This window comes from Hibiscus syriacus, unplaced genomic scaffold (genome assembly GCF_006381635.1).
Source record: "Hibiscus syriacus cultivar Baekdansim isolate YM2019G1 unplaced genomic scaffold, ASM638163v2 tig00111877_pilon, whole genome shotgun sequence".
Lineage (NCBI taxonomy): Eukaryota > Viridiplantae > Streptophyta > Magnoliopsida > Malvales > Malvaceae > Hibiscus > Hibiscus syriacus.
In genome coordinates this window covers 1,596,492-1,621,073 of record NW_024063208.1, presented here as the reverse complement: position 1 = coordinate 1,621,073, position 24,582 = coordinate 1,596,492, and the positions used below count along the sequence as shown (strand labels likewise).

General features: G+C 32.8%; 1 protein-coding gene and 1 long non-coding RNA gene across 2 annotated transcripts; one reads left to right on the top strand and one right to left on the bottom strand.

Annotated features, from left to right (window-relative positions):
* Positions 1–250: 250 nt before the first annotated feature.
* On the bottom strand, positions 251–1,023 carry LOC120172710. The gene is made up of 3 exons (XR_005520990.1): positions 792–1,023; positions 318–345; positions 251–287 (listed from the first exon to the last, which is right to left on the bottom strand). It is a non-coding gene; the product is annotated as an uncharacterized LOC120172710 (long non-coding RNA).
* A 14,682-nt stretch (positions 1,024–15,705) lies between these two features.
* On the top strand, positions 15,706–16,098 carry LOC120172759 (protein RDM1-like). The gene has a single exon (XM_039180145.1). It carries the CDS (start codon positions 15,706–15,708, stop codon positions 16,096–16,098), a length of 393 nt encoding a protein of 130 aa, XP_039036076.1.
* Positions 16,099–24,582: the final 8,484 nt, after the last annotated feature.

Genomic DNA, 24,582 nt, shown 5'->3' with positions numbered 1-24,582 from the left:
TTTAAAGAACAAAAACTAAATCTACAACTAATCATAATACAAGGGCTACCAATAGAATTTAAATTGTATATCGATCAAATCAAAGCAAAGACTATATCAGTAACTTATTCATAGTTTAAGGAGTAATAAATTGAATTTGAATAATTTTAAATAACAAAACGAAGTAAGAATTTGATAATTCCATCAAATCGTATAGAATTACATTGTACGATAAGAATCCATTTACCTACAAAAAGAAAAATAAATCGATCCTTTTTTAGTAATTTTTTTATCGATCAAAGTAAAACCTTCCCTCATAAATGATCTTTCCTAGTAACCTTCAAACATATTTGCATTTCCCTTGACCTGCATAAAATAAACATGAAATTTAAGTATAAGGACTAAATAACAAATTCAAACATAGTAGGGGATGAAAACCAAAATTTGACCCAAAATGCTTTTTGTTAAACTACATATTTAGTACCCCAACTATCACTTTTATTTCAATTTGTTCACCTAATTATATTTTTTAAAATCATACTTAACGTTGTATTTTGGTTTCATTTTGGTCATCCATCATTAAAAAATCAATGGAACTACTGGTGTGACATTTTCTATTATTTTCAATGATAATGAGACATTACCTTGTGGTTACATGTCAGCATCATGATTAATGTTTTAGTGGTGGGCAATCAAAATGAAACGAAACTAAACATTAGATATGATTATGGAAAGATATAGTTGGGTGACCAAAATAGAATAAAAGTGATAGTTGAGGTACTAAACTAGTAGTTTACCCTTTTTAATCTTACTTGGATCCTTGGTGGTTGTCTGAGCAGTACTACTAACATCACAGGCGCTATCAATTCCTCCTTTCCTCCGATGGTAAGAACTCATGGCGAATGTTGCACAAGACCTGACGGTGGGCGGTTCGGCACAAACGGCACCATGTTGGATCGAACCGTAATCGACACCTCGACCCCGTGTCCACTCGAGGTTTTTCTGCAATTTAGCGTCGCCAACTGCATCTTTCGGCACGCACAACTTCTTTCCCATATTATTTATACACCTTCGAATTACAAAACGCTGCTCAATAACTTCATGAATCCAATTTTATTGTTTTATTTTATTATTTTATTGCAATTTTATTTTGATATTTTGATCTTATTTTGGGTGGTAATTAATGTTTGTATATATAGGGAAGATGGATCAACCATGGAAAAGTAGTTTATGATCAATATTTTGACACATGGGAAGCTTTGAGAATTTATATCTTCATCCATTAATGCACCCTAAGTTTTAGGGCAAGTATAACTAAAATTTAATTACTTTAATGTATTTTTCGTAAAATACTATATCTTTATCGTATTAAAGAAAAGTATATAAATTATATAAAAATATTAGGATAAACTAAACATTTAGTAAGATTTTATATCTTAATTGATTAATTTATAATATATTTGTTAATAGTATTCTTGTAACTAGTTATTAATATTGTTATTTGTTTATTGCAAATATTATGACTAGGAGGATATTGAGTGATTTGTGGATTATTCTAGATCCTCAAGAGGAGGAAAAAACAAATAATGAAGAAACGATTGGTGGTGGATCTTCGGAAGTTCCGAATACAATTGGAACTGTAGAAATTGAAGGTAATGTTTGATACTATATTTTAAATGGTGGTTGATTTTTTTATTGACTTGATTTTGAAAACTTACACTGAATTATTTCTTATGCAGCTGAAAATGGTCAAAGGCGCAAGACTAGAATTGCACGATAATGATGAAATTATACGAGCTTTCTACTAGACACTGTGTCAAGTTTCGAGGAATGATGTCGGCCAACCTATTGGGACATAAGCATGTGTTCTAGCTGGTTACATAGGTGTGATTGTGATCAAAGCTAATATTCTACCAATCAATTATCACTCATGGCATGAGATGCCAAATAGTAACAAAAACCAGGCTCTGGATTGTATTAAGGTAATACTTTCATTGTAATAGATAATTCATTACAGATCATTACTATTTTATATTTACTTTTATCACTTGTGTTATTTGTAGGATAAATTTACTTTAGAGGTCTCATATGAATATTTGAAGTAGACATTAGAAAAGAAATGGAGAGACCACAAGATTTCATTGAAAAAGAAATATTTTAAGAATGATCTCAGCCTAGAACAAAAGCTGCAAAATTTCCCACCTAGAATGCTTAGGTGGCAATAGGAAGATGCAGTCAAGTTTTAGAATTCAAAGAAATGAGTATGATGAACTTTAAAAAAATAATATTATATCAATATAATTTTCATTTTATGAGTCATTTAAATTTCAAATTGTAGGATCGAGAGCACACTGGTATTGTTAGCAGACAACAACAAAAGTTTACTTACACAACTAGATCAAAGAGCTTTGTCAGTGTAGCTCATCATATAGTAATGAACATTTTTCCTATTATTTATTAATTTTTTAAGTACTAATTTACGTTCTATATTGTAGGAGACTATGTCCGGAAATAGAGTTAGATGAAAACCTCTTCAAGCTGATACATACAAAAAAAGATGGCTCTCATATGGCTCCTGAAGCTGCACAAATTATGATATATTTATTAAACATACAAATTTGAATTATGTTGTATTTATAGTATATCATTTTTATTTCAAATAACGTTTGAATTTATTCTGAGTTCTTAATTCTTTCTTAGGAAAAACTGTGTGATAAAATGATAGAGTATAAAGCTACAACTTCATCTCATGGTTCCATTAATGTGGACGAGATTGAAAAACAAGTTTTTGCAAATGTTTTTGGTCCCGAAAGATATGGTAGAGTTCGCTGTCAGGGATTATTTGTTACCCCATCCAAATATTTTGGATCTAGTTCATCTCATTACACACCATCACAGGGCCAATCTACTCAATCAGAAATTATCCGATTGAAAAAGTAGTTGACTGAAGTGGAAGAAAAATTTGCTCAAATAAAAGTCGAAGTGGAAGCGATAAAAGAAGAAAGAAAAATACGAGAAATAGAGAGGGAAACAATATATCAGGCACAATATAATGAACTCCAGAAACACCTTGAAGCATATGATGGAGCAATTTCAACCCTGAAATTTACCACCTTAGCTGCTTTAGTAGGTTTATTCTCTATTTATTCTAGTGTTTTAACTATATTACATTTCACTTGAATCTTGAACTACATTACTTTAATGTTTGTAAACATCAATTTATTCATGTTGTGAAATATTTTTATGTAATACCCTAAACATCGAGTCAGTGATTAAAGTGTAAGAATTTAATATTTGGTTGTTTAATTTGAATAAATTGAAAAGTTCAAGGACTGATTTTAGAAAATTTTGTCTAAGACTTTATATCAAAGATTGAAGATTGGAAGGGCATTATGGTCTTTTAGCAGGAAATGAATTTAAAATTCATTTCTAAAGGATATTTAACATGTGAGGATTAAAAAAAGGCAAGAATTATCTGGAAGCTTTGATTATCTTCTCTTATTTTTCTTCTTCCACCGTAAACCCCATTTTAAAGGTGAGTTCCTTTAAAGTTGGTTATTCCTTTCATTTTTTGGTTGGTTTTGAAGCCTTGAGTGGTATAGAAATTTAAGGAAAGCTTTAGGATGAATAAAAACAAAGAGTGGGTTAATTAAGGATGAATTAGTAAAATGATTTTTTAATTGAATGGATGAAATTTGGTTAGTAATTGGATTCTAAAAGCATATTTGACTTGTCAATGGCGTGAATAGAAATTTTAAGTCTTAGAAATGATTGAGAAAATGTTTGAATATTTGGTATGATTTTTAGTTTTAAGTGTTCCATAGAGAATTTGGAAGTTAAAAGGTAATTAATGGATATAAGTTAGATGTGATAAATGTTAGTAAGTTGAAGGGTTTGATTGGAGCTAAAAGTATAAGATTTAGGTGAAGTGTGAGTAAAATTCGAAGTGAAAGAGGTAAAATATGGGTAAAGGTATCGGTACTGGAAGAACATTATTGATACTATAGGGTTAAATTGAAAGAAATGGTATGAATCGTATGAACAATATCGATACTAATTGAAGTAGTATCGATACTGATGTGGAGGTATCGATACCAAGAGTAAGGTATCGATACTGTAATTGAAAATGGAATTCCAGAATGCCAAAATGGTATTGATACTAAAGTGGGTATCGATACCACATAAGAGAAGTATCCGTATTGTATGAGGGGTACCGCTACTATTCAGTCTGAAAAGTATATTATAAGTTTTCGTTCCGTTTATGTAAGTGTTAATTGGTTATCCATTAATGGAAATTTGGTATTAATATTGGACATATTGATGTGTAGATTTGGATCGTAAGTGTACCCAAAAATTCAACATAGTACGAGATTGAACGAAAGAAAAAGGATTTCGTTAGGACTTTTGTGAGGTAAATGTAAGTGCAATTTATTATTTTATATTAGATATGAGGACAGCTTACGACAACCCAACCTTAAAAGTTTTTGATCAAAAACATTTTTATTTATTTTATTTTATGCAATATTTTTATGATGCTTTATATAAATTGTATTTCCAAAGTATTGTTTGATTTTATTAACATATGAATGTGTTCCATGTGAAAGTGTTTTATATGAATGTGTTCTACGTGAAAATGTTATACGTGGATAAAAGACATTGGAATAAAATAATGAAAAACTAATTATAAATCTAAAGCCCAAAGTATATGTATGAGAATTGGAGGTATAGTTAGCATGCCAAGAGTCGAGGGTTCTACGCGGTCCTTCGAGACAAATTTCTATTTGGTCCTTCGGGAAAAACCTATGTGTCACTTCGATGCATATTCTACGTGGCACTTCGGTGCAAATTATATGTACTCAGATACCTTGAGTTCTTAGTAATATACATTGGGTTAATATAATAAAGTGATATAAATTGAATAATGAGTAACAATATACATTATTTTCATGAAATGTATCTTGATTTCAATATGAAATGTTTTATATGGATTGAATAAGCAAGTGTTTTTACATGTTTTGTTATACTCATTATTGCCTCACTAAGTCAACGACTTAGTGTGTGATTGTTTCACATGTAGGTTCAAAGAGATCAGGAGCTTAAGCTAGGAAGGGACAACATACGCTTGAAAAAGATCAGATCAGAACAATTTAAACTGTAGGCTTCTTGTTATTTTGTAAATTTGTTGGCATGCATCACAAAGTTTTAAATTGTAATGCTCTGATCAGTTTTGTAATCACACTATTTTACATTTATGTAAATTATCAAGTATTTACTTTCATTGTGAATTATGAATTTTCAATAGTAACTTTTTTATAAGGGTTTTACCACTTAAATACCGGTAAACTTTTAAATTTTCAATGAGTTTTAAAAGATTCAAAGTTTTGAAAAGTCAATGTAACACCTCGAATTTGTATCCGAGTCGGGTACTGTTGAAGAATCAGGAAAAGTAAACGAAAGAACACAATAATTTTAACGAGGTTCTGTAATGTGCTTACGTCCTCGGTGCCTAGGCGGCGCTAGAAATTTTATTCAATGTCTCATAGGTTTAGGTTACATCTCTATTTATAATAGAAAACCCTAGTACATAATATTCATCCCTTTTCCTCTTTACCGGTATATTTATGAGCCATACCTTACAAATCTCCACCTTGGCGAATATCCTAACCTTTAGGAAACATTCAATGTGGGTTGAGTTACCTTACTTCTTTAACAACTCGAAACATTCAACAAGTCCAAGCAATGCTTGAACTTGTCTGTCGTAACAGTATTAGTGAACATATCAGCGGCATTCTCATCAGTATGTACCTTCTGAAACAAAACCTCTCCAGATGCAACCAACTCTCTGATCTTGTGAAAACGTACATCAATGTGCTTAGTTCTAGCACGATATACCTGATTTTTAGCCAAGTGAATAGCACTTTTATTATCGCAAAGAAAATGAAATCCACCTTGCTGAACACCCAACTCATTCACTAAACCAGTGAGCCATAAAGCTTCTTTTGCAGCTTCAGCCTCTGCCATGTATTCAACTTCAGTTGTAGATAGTGCCACAACAGATTGAACAGTATACTTCCAACAAATAGGTCCTCCACCAAGAGTAAAAACATACCATGTCGTATATCTTCTATTATCCAAGTCATCTGCATGGTCTGAATCCACATATCCTACAACCAAAGGATTATCCCGCTGACTACCAAAAATAATACCATGTCCCATAGTACCCTTTAAGTATCGAAAGATCCACTTGATTGCTTCCCAATGTTGCTTACCAGGTTTAGACATGTACTTACAAAATTAACTAACAACATGAGCTAAATCAAGATGAGTACATACCATAGCATACATCAAGCAACCAACAACATTAGAATACAGAACCTTTGCCATATCTTCAGCTTCCTTATCTGTCTTCGGGCACTGTTCTGATGAGAGCTTAAAGTGATTCGCCAATGGAGTGCTTACTGGTTTTACGCTGCTCATCGCAAACCTTTCTAGCATTTTCTCAACATAACCCCGTTGAGATAGCCACAGTTTTCTTGAGTCTCTTTCCCTACAAATTTCTATTCCAAAATTTTCTTTACAGCACCTAAATCTTTCATATCAAATTCCTGACTCAATAAGGTTTTCAAACCAATAACATCATCCATGTTCTTCGCAGTAATCAACATATCATCAACATACAGTAACAGAAAAATAAAAGAACCATCATCAAGGCTCTTAACATAGACACAACAATCATACTCACATCGGTTGTAGCCAATCGTGATCATATAGAAGTCAAATCGTTTATACCACTGTCTCGGAGACTGTTTCAACCCGTACAAAGATTTCTTCAATCCGCAAACTAAATGCTCATTTCCAGGTTGAGTGAAACCTTTAGGCTATCGCATGTAGATCTGCTCCTCTAAATCACCATGCAAAAAAGCAGTTTTAACATCCATCTGCTCTAAATACAAATCCCAACTAGCCACCAATGCAAGTACTGCTCGGATTAAAGTGTGCCTGACCACAGGAGAAAATATTTCATCATAATCAACTCCTTTCTGCTGTAAAAAACCCTTTGCTACCAAATGAGCCTTGAACTTCTCCCCCTCTTTTTCTGTTACTGCTAGTTTCTTCTTATACACCCATTTGCAACTAATCGGCTTCATACCCTTAGGAAGGGGAACTAACTCCCATGTACGATTGTGATTCAAAGACTCCATCTCCTCAACCATGGTAGTCATCCACTTGTCGTTTTCCTGACTAGCAACTGCATCATGAAAAGTAACCGGATCATCACTGCTAACAGTAAGTGCAAAAGAGACCAAGTCTTCAAAACCCAATCTGTTTGGAGGCTTTATATTCGTCTGTCTCACCCTGTCTCTGACGAGACTATAATCCTACAAATCATCCGTAGCGGAACCACCAGAAGTCGGTTGAGAAGTTTCTATTTTCTCAACTGGAAACTACTCGAAATCCACCACTGTTGTGCCTGTCTTCTGCTGCAACATGGACTATTCATCAAAAACGGCATCTCTATTGATCACAATTTTCTTCGCAACTGGATCCCAGAACTTGAATCCTTTAACACCTTTCTTGTAACCCAGAAAAATGCACTCATTCGATTTTGCATCAAGTTTGGATCTCTCATCAGCAGGTACTTGCACATAAGCAGGACAACCAAAAATCCGTAAGTGATCAAAACTAATTTCATGACCAGTCCATACCTCTTCTGCAACTTTCCCAGCCAATGATGCCTTTGGCGATCTATTGATAAGATAACACGCCATGTTAACAGCCTCAGCCCAGAAGTGTTTGGGAAGCTCCGCATTCAACCGCAAACATCTGGCTCTTTCATTCAACAACCTGTTCATCCGTTCCGTAACATCATTCTGTTATGGTGTCTTGCGCACTGTAAAATGCCTCTTAATCTCGTGCTCCTTACAGAAGTTTAGAAATTGTGTATCTGTGTACTCCGTACCATTGTCAGACCGTAAACACTTAATTTTTCATCCTGTTTAGTTTTCTACCTCAGCTTTCCACAGCTTGAACTTCTCAAAAACGACAGACTTATGTTTCAAAATATACACCCAAACTTTCGTGAAAAATCATCAATGAAAGTAACATAATTCCTAGATCCACCCAAAGACGATGTCGTGGAAGGCCCCCATACATCAGAATGCACATAATCAAGAATCCCTTCAGTTGTGTGCTTCATAGTCTTGAAACGAACTTTAGTTTGTTTACCAAGAACACAATACTTGCAAAAATCGAGCTTACAGCTTTTAACACCATGCAACATATTTCTTTTATGTAATTCAGCCATACCACGTTCACTAAGATGAGCAAGACGCATATGCCACAGTTTGGTTGTATCATCACAGGACTCAACAGAATGAACTCTACCTACAACAGTACTCCCTAACAATCTATAAATATTCCCTACACTCATCTTGCCTTTCATCACAGTCAAAGTACCTTTAACAATCCGAATGGTTTCCCTATCCTCATCAGCCTTAGGGATAAAACCATTCTTGTGCAAAGTGCCCAAAGAAATCAAATTCTTCTTCAAATCTGGGGTATGCCGAACACCACTCAACGTCCGAACAAAGCCATCATACATCTTAATTTTGACCTCACCAATACTAACAATATTGTAACATCGATCATCACCCAAATAAACAGAACCAGAATTAAACGACCTGTATGTCGAAAACCATTCCCTATTTGGCGTGATGTGATAAGAACATCCTGAATCAAGAATCCAAACATCCCTCAATTGAGTCGTTGAAATAGAAAGCATATCACCCTCACCGCAATCAGAATTATCATCCTCGACCACATTCAAAGACTTGGATTAATCATCACGCTTCTCATCAGTCTTCTTTTTCAACTTCGGACAGTCTCGCTTCATATGTCTTGCCTCCTTGTACTTGTAACAGTGAATTGTCTTCTTATCCCTAGATTTGGATATGGAATTTTGCTTGCCAGACTCTGCCTTCTCTATCTTCCGTCCACGGACTCGATTACACTTGACATATAAGCTATCGGCTTAAGAGCTTTCCCCTGCATTCTGCTTCAACTGGTTGTGAGCCAACAAGGCTGCAGTAATCTCCGCAACGTTGATAGTCTATTTCTCATATGTAAGAGTAGTCACCATGTGTTCGTAAGAGGAAGGCAACGAACACAACAGAATCATCGCTCTGTCTTCATCCTCAATTTTCACATCAAGCCGAGCTAAATCAAAAACGATTTGATTGAAGACATTCACGTGTTGCGTCAAATCATGACCGTCCTGCATCTTAAGCCCATACAGTCGCTGTTTTAGATACAGTTTTGTCGTTAAGTATTTGGACATAAACTGACTTTCCAACTTCCTCCAAATTTCGTCTGGAGACGATAGATGCATGACGTGATACATGACCTCGTCCGCCAAGCATAATCGTATGGTTCCTGCCGCTCGCTGTTGCAATTATTCCCAATCTTCCTCCTCCATCGACGCGGGCTTTGTAGGTCGCAAAGCCTTCAGGATCCCCTGCTACGCCAACAGATCCTTCACCCTCGTTTACCATAATCCGAAGTTACCCTGACCATCGAATTTCGCAACTTCGAATTTTGCTCCTGACATCTGATACCGATTGTTGAAGAATCGGGAAAAGTAAACGAAAGAACACAAGAATTTTAACGAGGTTCGACAATGTGCTTACGTCCTCGGTGCCTAGGCGGTGTTTGGATGAAAAATGCTAATAAAGGACTACACATTTGTAGCACTTTTTAATATAAAACGCCGCTACATGTCCTAACTTATTATGGCATTTACACAAAAACGCCACAAAATGACCTAGTATATTGCGGCGTTTTTTTTATAAAAATGTTGATAAATCTCCAATCCTATTACGGCGCTTGTAAAAAAATGTCGCTACATATCCTAACATATTGCGACGTTTGTTCCCAAAACGTCGTTAAATGTCCTAACATATTGCGTTGTTTGTGTAAAAACGCTGCTAAATATCCTAACCTATTGCAGCGCTTTTTATTTACAAACGTCGATATTGTTTTTGGCACCTGTTATTGCGGTGCTTTTATTATGCCGGGAAGGTTTTTTGCGGCGCTTAAAAATGCCACTAAAGGGCTAAAAACGCCGCTATTGAACAATTTTGTTGTGGTGTACGAAAACTCTTTTTTTTCAAAACCATACCTAACATTTAGTTTATGTTTCAATTTGATATCATGTCGTTAAAAATTTAATGGTGATATTGATGTGTTACCATAATGTAATGTCACGTCATCATTGAATTTTTTTTTAAAATACTACATCAATAGTTTTGTTAATTTTTTAACGACGGGTATCAAATTGAAACTTAAACTAAACGTTAGGTATGATTTTGAAGGGAAAAAATAAAGTTTGGGTGCCAAAATGAAACAAAAGTAATTGTTTCGGTACTAAACATGTAATTTACTCTAAAACTATAATGTTAAATTCAAATTAAATTATGTTTAATTTCAAATAATATTAAATCTTTTAAATTTGTATTTAATTCAAGCATATATCAACTTTGAGATGCATTCATTAATTTTTTATTTAAAACATAAACTCATTTTGTCTCAATTTCTTCTTCTTTTTCTTTTTTTGTAAAACTTTCTTTGAATTTGGTTATTTTAAATATTTAAGTTAATTATTTTTATGAAAATAAATTTAAAAATTTACTTCTTTTTTAGAGTTGATAAAATCATGAATAAAGGTTTGAGTCATGAATAAATCTAAGATTATATCCTCGATCAAAATTGTAAGGAATAATGCCTAATGGTTTTTATGAATTTAAAGGTCCAAATATTTATTCTTTCTATGTTATCTAAAAGTTTTTTTATATAACCTACAAAGGGTCCGTTACTTATTCTCTGTGAATTGTGAATTTTTAGGCATTTTTTAAAAGGATCTCGTTAAAAACCCCATTTTAATCTTAGTCAAAAAAATTCTATGAATTTTATTATCAATCAATCAGTTACTCGTTACAACGAAACATGAAAATTAAACAAGAAAAAAACACACACACACACACACACACAATTCTCGCTTTAAATACCAAAATATATAGGATAAGTTATATTGTTCCTCACAAAATGTTACTCTCTCTTCTATTTTACTTACTGAACTTTCAAAAAAAATTCAATTTGTTCACAAAATATATAGGGTTAAGTCTCTGAACATCCCACAACTTCTAAATCAAACTGTAAGTTTTAAAAACTTGCAATTTGATCCCTAATTTCATTAAATTTGGGGTGTTACACCATCAGTCCACCACCAACCTTTTTCTTTCTGACAATCCTCCATCCATCGTTCCTTTCCTTTCCAACCACCCTCCGTCCACCGGCCCTTTCATTTTTTGACCACTCTTCGTCCACTTGAATATAATAAGTAGGTGATTCAAGAAAAATTGATGAAGCACCCGCAAATGGGAGCATATCTATGCTTAGAAACTTAAATTCCTTGAAGCACAAGTGACAAAATTTTAGATAAATGGCATTCATTATTGGATTGAAGAAAAGGTCTAATATTTGCACCAAATTCTGGAACTTAAGAAGGAATAAATGAACCAAGTTTAACTTTTTAAGTAAAAATAGAAGAGCTATAAACACTAAGTTTTTGTCACATACATTATTATTATTATTATTATTATTATTATTATTATTATTATTATTAAATAATAATTACAAATAAATTTACAGGCCCAAATACAATCACTCAGAGCCCAAATTACAAAGGAAGCCCAACAGACCCAATTCAGGCCCAAATCCGAGAAGGCCCAATGCTTCTAGGGTTTTCATCATCAGCTCCTAGCCGCCAGCTCCTTTCCACCGTTGGATCTGGCACGATCCAACGGTCTAGATTAAGCCCAGCAGAAACCCTAGGGTTCATTAACTCTCGGGAGATTTCGGCGCCACCATGTCCCTCCAACTGCTCCACCGCTTCTACGCCAACCACTCTGCTGCTATGTTCTCTAATGATTCGTTGCCACAACACCAAAGCCTCTAGAAGATGCTCGGCCAGCCGAACACGTCGTTGCCCTATGGTGAGTCACCACCATAGCTTCGGTGACTTACCGAGGGCCACTTTTGTGACCGGTTTGAGAGCAACATCGATGAGGCCTATAAAAAGGCCATCCACTATGTTCTCCAATGATTTGCTGCCACAACACTGAAGCCTCTAGAAGATGCTCGGCCAGCCGCACACGTCGTTACCCTATGGTGAGTCACCACCATAGCTTCGGTGACATACTGAGGGCCACTTTTGTGACCAGTTTGAGAGCAACGTCGATGAGGCCTATAAAAAGGCCATCCACCAGTCCTAAAAAAAAATAGAGAGCCAAGCAACACAACAATCAACGATAATCATTCAAAAATAAGCAAAAGAAAGAAGAAAAAGGCTTACTAAAGTCGAAGGAGCTTCCACACATCATCAGAATGTTAGGATTTCGAAGGTAAAAAAATTCAGATCTAGCCTGACTGATTCATTTTTAGGAAAAAGTGGGCTTAGATCTGAGTTTAGGGTAAATAGAGGGTTGATTTGGTGAATTTTTGTAAACCCCAGCCACCGTTCACGGTGACGGTGGCTAGATGTGACTGTAGACGGTGGTTATTGGTGGTCGGTAGTGATCACTTCCCTCCGGTGAGGTTTTTTTTTAGAGAGATGCTAGAGCATCTAATCCTTCTCTCTTTTTAGATAGAGAAGGAAAATTGGAAATGAGAAGAGAAATGTCCTCTAAAGGCCGAATTTGGGTATAAATACCCCTCTCCAAACGACGTAGTTTTGGAGAAGGGCCTTTACGTAAATTATGGAACGGGTAAATCATGCTCGTGGTCTTTGTAATGTTGTATACTTTTCAATTTGGTCACCTAATCATTTTCCATGCATTTTAATTTTGTTTTCATATTTTATTTTATTTTATTTTAGTCCATACCTATATGTTTATATATTTTAGGCAAAATTAAATATTTAGTCCCTTATATAGTGATACTTTATATTTTAGTCCCGAATTAATTATGGTTAACTTATATTAATAATATCTATATTTTATAATATTTATACTTATACGTATAAAATTACTAAATGAATATACTTGTTTAAAATTAGATATTGTAGTGATTCTTGTTGATTTGAAAGTGAGAACTTTACACTTTGGAAAGACCTTTTTGTTTTTTAATCTTCAAGTGGATTTTTATTCAAATTTTTTATGTTTGATATAAGACTTTTCAAAAATTTCTCTGTATAAGAGTCAAGACTACACTATGCACGCAAAGCAAATAATGGAAGATACAGAGAATGTCTATTTTAAACTCAATTGCCTTTAGGACCAATAATTTATATATATTTTTCATTTAATCCTATATTTTTATTTTGGTTATTATTTAGTTGTAATTTTATTTTATTTCTATTATTACCTTTTATGTTTAAATATTTTAAATTTATTACTTTAATTATTATTCTTTATTTTATTTTTATTTTAATTACATGAATATATATATCCTAATAATACATATTAATAGTTAAACTAAAATACAAATATTAAGTAATTAAAGATAATAGTAATAAGAAACAAAGTGCTAAGAGTCAGTGGACATAATTGGTGATAATAGTATATTTTTGAAATTGATATAAAGCTGGCATGATTAGTCAGTGGACATTAATAATTGTATGTTGTCAAATTTTGTTCCCATTACGCACATTTTTCCCTACACTGTTACTAGTGGGAACCATAACCTTTGAATTATTTGTTAGTAGTTTTAATAAAACTATCATTTAATTTGTTTCTGGTTAGTAAATTATTACTTGTAAGAAACTATTTTTTAAATTCAATTTCAAAACTCTAACCTTCGTAATTCTTAAACTTTGATTTTTGTAATTTTTACATAAATTGTGTGATAATGTACTCATTAAATTATTTTTTAATGCTTTATGCTAATTAATTTGATCGATTTTATAAATTAATTAAAGAATAATATTTATTTATTTTTAAATATTAAGAAATGATTGTCTTAAAGTAACCAGATGTCTTATTCTGATATTTTAAAATAAATAAATACTCTGCTTATAAAAACCTAAAAAATATGCTTATTTTATTTTTGGTTATATCAAATTATTTTAATATTATTTCTTGGGAATAATTATCACATTCTTATTATTTCGGTCGGAAAGAGAAATATTCGTCCTAAAACATTTTAGGGAATAATTTCTCTTCGATTGGAAATATTTGAATATTTTCTATTTTTTCTTAGAATTTTCTGTTAAATAAAATTATGCGATTGAATCTGGAATAATAGAATCATAAATTAAATTTATATTCGATTTCATAAATTTTCACTAATAGAGACAATATATAATCGATGTGTATCAATTTTGGGCGTTGTGGGGGTGTTAATCCTTCCCCAAACGTAACCGACCACGAATCCTTTTTTATTACTAAAAGTAATTAATTTTTGGTTATACGCTGACTGATTTATCTTTTAAATAGTTTTTTTAAAAACTATTTTAAAAGATGATTTTTTAGGTATTCAACCTACCTAACCCAAAAGGTTCAATGGCGACTCTAAAATATTTCAATAAAAATCATTTATTTATTCACTCGTTTTTCCGTCAAGAAACATTTCGTGTCCGGACGAAAACCGGTTACGACAAGAGCGGCGAAGCATCAAAATAGCATCAAGATGAAATTCACTTCATCAAGGCACAAACGTAGGGTGGTCGGAAAGAAAAGAAACGATGGACGGAGAGTGGTAGGAAAGAAAATAGCCGACGGACGGAGGTTTTGGAGGCTTTATTTTGATTTGTACATTGGTGGTTGATTTGAGGAATAGGATTTGTAATTTAAGGATTTTAATTTTCTTTTTTTATTTAAAATATTACATGGAATTATATATTAATAAAATATGTTATGCCATAATAAAATATTAATATAATATGCCAAGTCATATGAAAATATTAATAAAATTAGTGGATTTGTTGGAAAATCCTAAGTGAGGGGCTTAGGTAGTGGATGTTGACTTAGTTGAGAAGTTGAATTACTATAAATCGTTGTTCAAAATTGTTTATCTTTTCTTTCTCCTTACTCCCTAAATACAATTTGTCAATTCACCTCTCTTGAAACTTTTTCTGTTGTCAATTGAGCTTCATAAATCCTAACAATATTGTATTTTTGTTTATCTAATTTTTGATATAGTAGATGAAGATTATTTAAATATGATTAACTAGTTTTAAAATATTAAAATATAAATATTTAAGTAATTATTTGTTATGATTAAATTAAATTTATTTATGGTAAATTTTTAAAATTCTCAAGCGCGAAGTATAAAAATCTAGAACTACTCAAAACCCTAGTATATGTTAGTTCTTTTTCGTTTTTTCCTTTTCTCTTTTTTCCCATGTAATTATAAGATGTTGAAACGATTATATCCTCTGAAAAACGATCATCTTCTTTTATCAGATTCAGAGACAGAATCAGATAATGATCTAAACGATTTTATTCCCCATAATCATTTAAATAAAAAAATTAGGAGTAATAATAGAACAAAATCTATCAAAAACGAAGGTAAGAGATCAAATCATAAAAAGGCTAATGGAGAAAGCAGTCAATATAAGGAAGCATTAAAGGAAGAGCAAGGTAAATTTTATTCTTCAATTTTTCTTCTTAATTTTATGAACCAATCAATATTGTCGATTATTTTTTTATAATTATGGTAGAAAATAAAGTGATGGAAGAAGCAAAACAATATCAAGAAGATATGAAGAAGTTCCCGATTCCGGAGCCGGAGTTGGTTCCGGTTCCGGCTATGGTTTTTGTTGAACCATCATTCATCACATGGCAAAAATTAGGAGAATCAATGAAGCAAAAGTATGAGCAACCATTGCATTACCTAACACAAATCCTATTGAAGCAATGGGATGAATCAAGAGGCAACAATGAAGAGATGATGAAGCCGCCTATTGGCAACGCCATTGATTCAAGCAGAGCTGAAGCTAGTGTGTGGGTTATTGAACAATTTAATAGGCAATTTGCATCCCATCATTACATTGCTAAACTTTGGATTTCTGATCCAAATTATCACCACGTTGTTGACAATTTGCAAAATTATTCATCCCCTTAGTGTTGACAACTCAAACTTTTCTTCGATTTTAATAAAATTTTATATTTGTTTTATAATTTACTTCTTACAAATTCAATATACAGATGACTTTTTAACATCTCTTGTGGACTGAGAAGAAAGTACATGAAGAGTAGGAGGAGTTTTTTGTCCCTTCCAAATTTTTTGATCTAATAACATTTTAGATCTTCATCGGTATTTAAAATTAGACTTCAATCCCTATTATTTGGAACTTGTATAATTTGTCCCTCCCAATATATCAAATAATATATATATATATAATGTTTAACCAATAATGTAACATGTATTGTTTATGTTAATAGAATAAAATTTGAAGGGCTATTTAAATAATAAAAAATATTTAGGATAATAATATGGAAAATCCACCTCAGATAATTAATAGGGACTGTTTAAGAAATAAGTGGAATAAAAGGTAACAACGTTCTATACCAGCCAAATGACAAGAAGTGGACCCAAATGGAAAACGGTAGAATTCTTGGGAGAAAACAAAAATCTCAAATTGATTAATTATTTTCTGTCATTACCATGAATGGCTGACCATTAATTCTTTACCAACTCAACGGTAATAATTTGCAATATTTAATCTTTTAAATAAAAAATAATTCAATACACTTAGGAATCATCAAATTATTTGTCGTTATCGATTTTGATTTAAAATTAATATTATGATAAAATTGTAAACAATAAATTGATTTTTAATATTTTAAGTTATAAATTAAATTTATTATTTAATAAAAATAAATAAATATAAATTCTGAAGATAATTCACGTATAATTTATAAAAATGTTGATAATTCACGCATAATTTATAATATGTACAAATTTACTTACCATAAACTTCCGAATTACTCATGAATTGATCACTCTGGATTGTTTTATTATTATTTTTATATGACATGATATTTTTATTATTATTTAATATAAAAACATTTTATTATTATTTTGAATGTCAATGGTGGTCGACGGTGATTATTTTAAGTCTTTTTAAATTTAATAATAATATAATATTTTTATATTAAATAATAATAGTAATGCCACATCATACAAAAATAATAATAAAATATTTAAAGTGATCAAAATAGGAACAATTTGACTTAATTGAGTAAAATAAAAAAATTGAAAGTACAATAACTAAAATAGGAGAGTAAAATTCAGTGAGAAATAATGTAAATTACCCTAACTAATATTTTGGTATAGTTATGATTAGGGGTGAGTATTCGATCGAGTTGTGTGAAAAATTTTGAGTTACCCAAGTTTAGGAGTACCATTTCATCATTCAAACTTTATTTAAAAAATTTGAATTCAATTAATTTTATGAAATTTAAATCAAATCGAATAAAACCTCGCAGTCATCGATATTTTCAATACCAACAGAATTGATCTAACCGTCCATTCAAATAAAACCTCGTAAAAACAAACTATATACTATTTCACATTGTTGTATATTTGTTATCAAAGCATTATGTTCTTGGTGGCTGCATAAGATATGAAGCCACATTTTCCACAACCAAATCACATATGAAGAATAAAGAGCGAAAATTTCTAAGAACAAACTTCCTAACCACGTAAAAACAACAGCCTAGGAGTAACAAATATGAATCTATATAGTGTAATCAACTTTTCGGATTGTTTTGGACCAAACAATTCCTCAATACGGCTACTTACCGACACGACGAGGAAATGTCCGAACGACAAAGCATGGTGTGTTATTGACTCAGTTGTTGGCTATATGAACCTACATTCATTCTGAGGTCAGTGTTATTCACTATCGATAAAAAAAGAATAGCTAAAAGGAACACCGCGATACAATTCATCTCTCACAAAAATGACAAAAAGAATTCCGATCTTCCGGAACAAAATTTGTGCATGTCAGAGATCCCTGAATGAAGAGCATCGAGCCCTGTCATGCTTCATCCTTAGGGTGTTATCGATGTATTTGAAAATGGTCAAAGGCACAAGACTAGAGGTTGCACGATAATGACGAAATTATACGAACTTCCTGCTGGAGACCATATCAAAGTTTCGAGGAATGATGTCAACCAACCTATTGGGACAAAAGCATGTGTTCTGGCTGGTTACTTAGGCGTGATTGCATGCAATGCTAATATTCAACAAATCAATTATCAGTCATGCATGAGATGACGAATAGTTACAAAAATCATGCTCTAGATTGTAGTAAGGTAATAATTTCATTGTAATAGATAATTCATTACAAATCATTATTATATTTATTTTTAACACTTGTGTTATTTGTAGGACAAATTTACTCTAGAAGTTTTAGATTAATATTTGAAGCAGATGTTAGGAAAGAAATGGAGAGACCACAAGAGTTCATTGAAAAAGAAATATTTTAAAAATGATCTCAATCTAGAACAAAAGCTGCAAAATTTCCCACCTGGAATGCTCAGGTGACAATGGGAAAATATACTCAGGTTTTGGAATTCAAAGAAAGGAGAGGTATGATGAACTTTAAAAAATAATATTATGTCACTATAATTTTCACTTTATAAGTCATTTAAATTTCAAATTGTAAGATCGGAAGCACACTAATATTGCTAGTAGACAACAACAAAAGTTTACTCACACAACTGGATCGAAGAGCTTTGCCCGTGTAGCTCATCACATAGTAATAAACATTTTTCTTATTATTTATTAATTTTTTAAGCACTAATTAAGGTTGTCACGACCGTCTTTCGGTTGGACCCGGAATTGGGCTTCGACTTGAAATGAGTGGGTTAGAGTCGCCACCGACCATTTTAAAACAAATTTAGGTGGGTCGGACACCATCTTACATGATCTGCGTTTAACCAGAAAAGTATCGGATTCGGGAGTCAGTTACGGTTAAGGAATGATTAGCACCCTTGAACCGCTCTTTCGGTACCAATTAATTTATCGGTTGTCTTAATTGCAAAAATTTGAAATTTAAATTTAAATTTAAAACGTATTTGATTCGAATTGTTTACCTTTGATCAGTTGGAATTTCTCTACAAAGTTAAAAATGTTAGAGAAAATAAATAAATACTAAATAAATCAAAAGAAAGAAAAACTAAAAAAAATTAAAATAAAAAATAAAGAAAAGTATAAATAAATAAATGAACAAAAAGAAATCAAAGGAAAAATATAAAGAAAATACAAAATAATAAAATAATAATAAAATATTTTTGTTCATAAGAGTTCTATAACAAATAGTATTTTTTGGATTGGTAAATTGCTAGAATCAAGAGGGGTTTAAAGAATTAAGAAACCACCTAAGCAAACAAGAGGAATAGATGAGTTTAATGGGTAATAAATAAATGAGCTGAAGCCCAGTAGTAATAAAACCCAAAGTTCATATACTACAAAGGTTTTTGCTAGAAGTCCATTTCCCTGGGATGTGAATACCAAAGTAAATTAGTAGGATTACAATAGAAATAAATAATAAAGGAATACAAAAATGACTAGTAAAATTATGAAAAATAAATTAAATAAACCACAAAAAAGAAATAAAAAACTAACTAGATTTAAAAAATGAAAAGAAATAAAAAACAAAAGAAAAGAAAACATAATAAAAAATATATGATTAAGAAAAGAAAAAAATAACAAAATAAAATAAGAATAAAATATAATAACTTAGTACATCACCACCATCATGACACGCATTTCCATTGATATTCTGGCTGTCCATCTATTTTCAATTCCACGAAATGTAGTGCAGTGTTTAAATATTTAAAAATAACCTGCTTTTTCAATTGAGTCTTTAAGTTCCATAAACCAAGATTTACAATGGAAGTTACAGCAACAAAGATTTGTTATGCTTCTCGGTGGAGAGAACCAAAACGAAAACAGTGCCATTATTTCTTCCGTTCCAGTTGAGATTAGCCAAGCAGAAAAGCTTCAACCCATTTCGTTCCAGAATCTGAAGATTTCGAAACCTTCGAGGCTGGAATATGGTCGCTCCGGCGAAACAATGGTGGCCGGATCTTTGTCTAAAGGTGAGTTTCTTTGAATCCCTTTTTGTTTGGATTTTTCGTTTAGATCTCTGTTTTGGTTCTTCCGGGTTTCTTATTCTTTTTTCGAAAAAGCTCTCCTTTATGGTTGCATGTGGGTATGTTCCATACTCCGTATTTCGTATGACAATTCTAAGAAGAAGAAAAAACTCTGTATTTTCCCTTGAAATCGCTGTATTTTCGTGTGTGATCTTTGTGTGTAAATCTCTCGCCAGTAATCGTGTGTAATACGGCGTGTACTCTCTGTGACCTCCCCCATTCTGATTACAAGCGTTTTATTTATAGTCCAAAATAACATGCTATTTTTGGAGAGTTTTCATCCGAGTAAAATGGTTAACGCTCGTTGTCTGTTGCTTTGTGAGATCCTTGCGTCGTAGAACTCGGGAGGTTGAGGCGTGTTGGTTGTGGGCATTGCGGCGCCATGAGAGGCGTGAAGCACAAGGGGTCCTCAGGTGCTTGGATAAACGTCTGGACGAGGGTTTCTATAGGGACTATAAACGGGTTACTGTTAAGCCTGATGGGTTGTAACTGTTCATTGGCCTGTAAATAATAATAAAATGTTTGTTAATAATATATATAACATATACAAATAAAAAATAATATATATATGCATGCTTTTAATTTGGTCAAAAAGTGTGTCTACAGCTGCCCCTCTTTGCTCATAATCGTACAACGGGGTTAGGGCAAAGATTAAAAGACACTTTTCGGTCATATCGAATATCCTCCACCGTAGAGTTGAAATCTGATATTAAGATTGGTTTGTCAATTTAAATCACGAAATGATTCCCTTGTCGTGAGGTTGAAACTGTGGATGACCCCTTCATTGTGAAGTTGAGCCTTGAATTGGATATCCTTCATCGTGAAGTTGAAATCCAATCTAAAGATGAATGGAATTGAAGCTGGAGTTCGGGATTTGAATCGGAATGCAGCTTCTCGTTGTCAGATTGTAGTCAACTTTGGTCTTCTTCTCGATTTAAAGACCTTGGTTCAAACATTCAACTAGAAAATGGTTCTTTGACTCCATCATGTAGTTGACAGGCACTCGAGCCGAATGAAATCGAACTCGAAAAGTCTTCGTTGACAAATAGCTTTTCTCGATTTAAGATATGCTATCGAAAAAACAGTTTCTTGTCACTAAGGCACGACTAACCCAGGTCTTTCTCTCGACTTGAAAACCTCGATTGTAGCCGGATAGTAGTGTGATTGAGGTTTCATCGAGCTGAATGGAATCGAACTCGACAATTTTGTTGACAGATAGCCCTTCTTACCTTGAGCTATGCTGCAAATGATGTGCCCTCGAAGCTGAGTGTAATCGAACTCGAAGGTCTTGGGTTTCAAGAGAAATATTTTCAAAAGTCTTTTTTTTTGTGTTTTAAGAGAAACAATTTCAAAGGTTTTTTTTGTGTTTCAAGAGAAACTTTCCCAAGGGAAGCAAAATTTTGTTTCAAGAGAAACATATTCAAATATTGGTATTTCAAGAGAAACTGTCTCAAGAGAGACAAAACTTTGTTTCAAGGGAAACTGTCTCAAGAGAGACAAAATTTGTTTCAAGAGAAACTGTCTCAAGAGAGACAAAACTTTGTTTTGAGTAAATTAGTCTCAAGCGAGATGACCCCTTGTTTCGAGAGAAACAATCTCAAAAGCGATCGATAATCTGCTTGTTCCTGAAGATAAATGTTGCTGGTGGGTACAATTCCATTCGTCGTGAAGTTGAAACCGTGGATGACCCATTCGTTGTGAAGTTGAGCCTTAAATTGGATATCCTTCGCCGTGAAGTTGAAATCCAATGAATGTTGCTGGTGAGCACGATTCCCTTCGTCGTGAAGTTGAAACCGTAGATGGCCCCTTCGTTGTGAAGTTGAGCCTTAACTTGAATATCCTTCGTCGTGAAGTTGAAATCCAAGCTTATATTGTTTCGAGTCCAATATCCTTCGCCGTGAAGTTGAAATTGGCTCTGAATGAAACTGGGAAGCCCCTTCGCCTTGAAGTTGAGATTTGAATTGGATATCCTTCATCGTGAAGTTGAAATCCAATCTTTTGTAGATGGGCACGATATCATTCGTCGTGAAGTTGAAATTGTGAATTTGTGGGCACGATATCCTCCATCGTGGAGTTGAAATCGTGGATGGCCCTTTCGTCGTGAAGTTGAGCCTTGAATTAGATATCCTCTGTCGTGAAGTTGAAATTCAATCTTGAGAAAGTTTGTTTTGAGTTGGATGCCCTCTGTCGTGGAGTTGAAATTCAATTTCAAACAAATTGTGTCACTTCGAGTTCAATATCCTTCGCTGTGAAGTTGAAATTGACTCTGAACGTGACTCGAAAAGTTGTTTTGTCGTTAGACAGTTGCCCCTTTGTTGTGAGGTCGAGCAACCACCCTCAACTTTTAAATGTGCTTTTGAATCAAGTATCTTTCGTCTTGAAGTTGACACTTGACTCAAAAAACTGCAAAAAATTTTGTATGCTAAAAATGATAAATGTGATGTCTAAGATGCATGCAACATGAATTAATTCTTTTTTATCTCCTGGATTGAGCCTCATTCTTTGTCTGCTTGCTCCTGCATATGGAGGAAAAGACCTTCAGAAGATCTGATAATTCACATCAGGATGTTGAATCCCCAAAGATGCCCCAATATTCGATATTGAATGTAACATCCTCAATACCGGGTTAGTGATCAGATTGTAAAGTTTCAGAATTTGGTGACTAAAGTAGAAGAATGAAATAGTTCAATGATTTATTTGGGAATATTTCCAGAAAGTTGTTAGTAATTATTAAAGGAATTAAGGGCAAAGTGGTCATTTGTCATAAAAGATATTTTTATTTTTATCTCTTTAAGAAGAGATAAACACGTGTGCGGGGAGAGGAGTATCTGGAAACCTCTTCTTCTTCTTCTTCTTTCTTCTTCTCCAACGTGCTGAGCAAAGGTGAGTTTAATTTCAACTGTTTAATTCTTGGATTTATAAGTTGATTTTGATTCTTTGAGTATTATATAAGCTTAAGGAAAACTTATATAAGCTTTAAACATCAAGAATAGAGAATTAAAAAGGAAATTATATGAAGGGTGTAGAAATGGACTTTTGTTATAGAAAGGTTTTTGAAGTTCTAAAGCTGGATTTGACTTGTCAAGGGTCTAATTAAGAAGTTAGAAGTAATTGAATGGAATTTCAAACATGTTAGAAATTGAGTATGATTTTTGAATTTCATAAGGAAGATAGGATTTTGAGGTTAAAGATGATTTACATGGATATAAGTTGGTTTAAGTAATGGTAGTTGAGTTTAATGACATATTAGAGGCTTAAAATAGAAGAATTAATGGAAGAGTTGATGATTTTCGTGCTTAAATGCAAATTCTGGGCAAGGTGTATCGATGCATATTTAATGTGCATCGATGCACTCTTTAAAGAAAAAACATCGAATGCAATTGATGCATCGATGCATAAGGAGTGCATCGATGCATCCCCTTAAAATGAAAACATCGAAGGTAATTTGTGTATCGATGCATGGGTAGTGCATCGATGCACATGTTAAAGAATGCATCGATGCACTGTAGAATGCATCATGCACTTCAAGGGGAAATTGAAATATACATTTCTTTTGGTCTAAGAAATGATAGATTATAGTATATCAATTGGATACTGATATGTATCAATATGTGATTATGTAGTTATCGAACACAAACAAGTTTCGGAACGATTATCAAGTTAAGATTCGATCGAAAGAAAGGAAAAATCACAAAAGTGGATTTGAACTTAGTGAGGCTCATGTGAGTGCACATATTAATTCGTTTATGGTGCTAAATGGAAACAAGACTTGTGACAAGTCTATTTCCTATGTTGAATGCATGAATATATGATTATATGTATATAAATGACATAAATTGTATGTATGCATGAGTATATGTGTTAACATGCTTTTGAATGAATGATATGAAAAGTGAGATAAACAAAGTATGGTTGATATAGAGTAATATAAGAATAGCTCATAGGTTATATGATAAAGATGGAACCATATAGGAACATTAATTGAGTACTTGATAATAAGTCATAAGGTTATATGCATAGGTAATATAAGTTATAAGATGAGAATATATAGGAATATCAAATAAGTTATGAGATAAGTTATGTGACATGATATATATATGAGTTTATGTGATATAAAAGTGTATAAGTGAAATAACATGATAGGTGATAAAACCGTAAGCCTATATGATTATGTGTTATATGTTATATGATATGACATGTGAGTTACATGAACAAATGAGAAATGGTATAAGTCATATGAAACGATCTACGTGAATACATGCACTTGTGATACATGTGATATGAGATATATGGTTACACATACATGTGGTATGTGATACAAGAGAAATAACAAGTGATATGAAATGTTGTAAATGATAATGCCCATGTTATATGATATGAGAGCTAGGGGTATAGTTGGCATACCAAGAGTCGAGGGTTTACTTATGTCTTTCGAGACATA

Bases quoted from the DNA above. Each gene is read 5' to 3' on its own strand.
- LOC120172759 (XM_039180145.1), top strand. From the start codon at position 15,706: ATGGAAGAAGCAAAACAATATCAAGAAGATATGAAGAAGTTCCCGATT.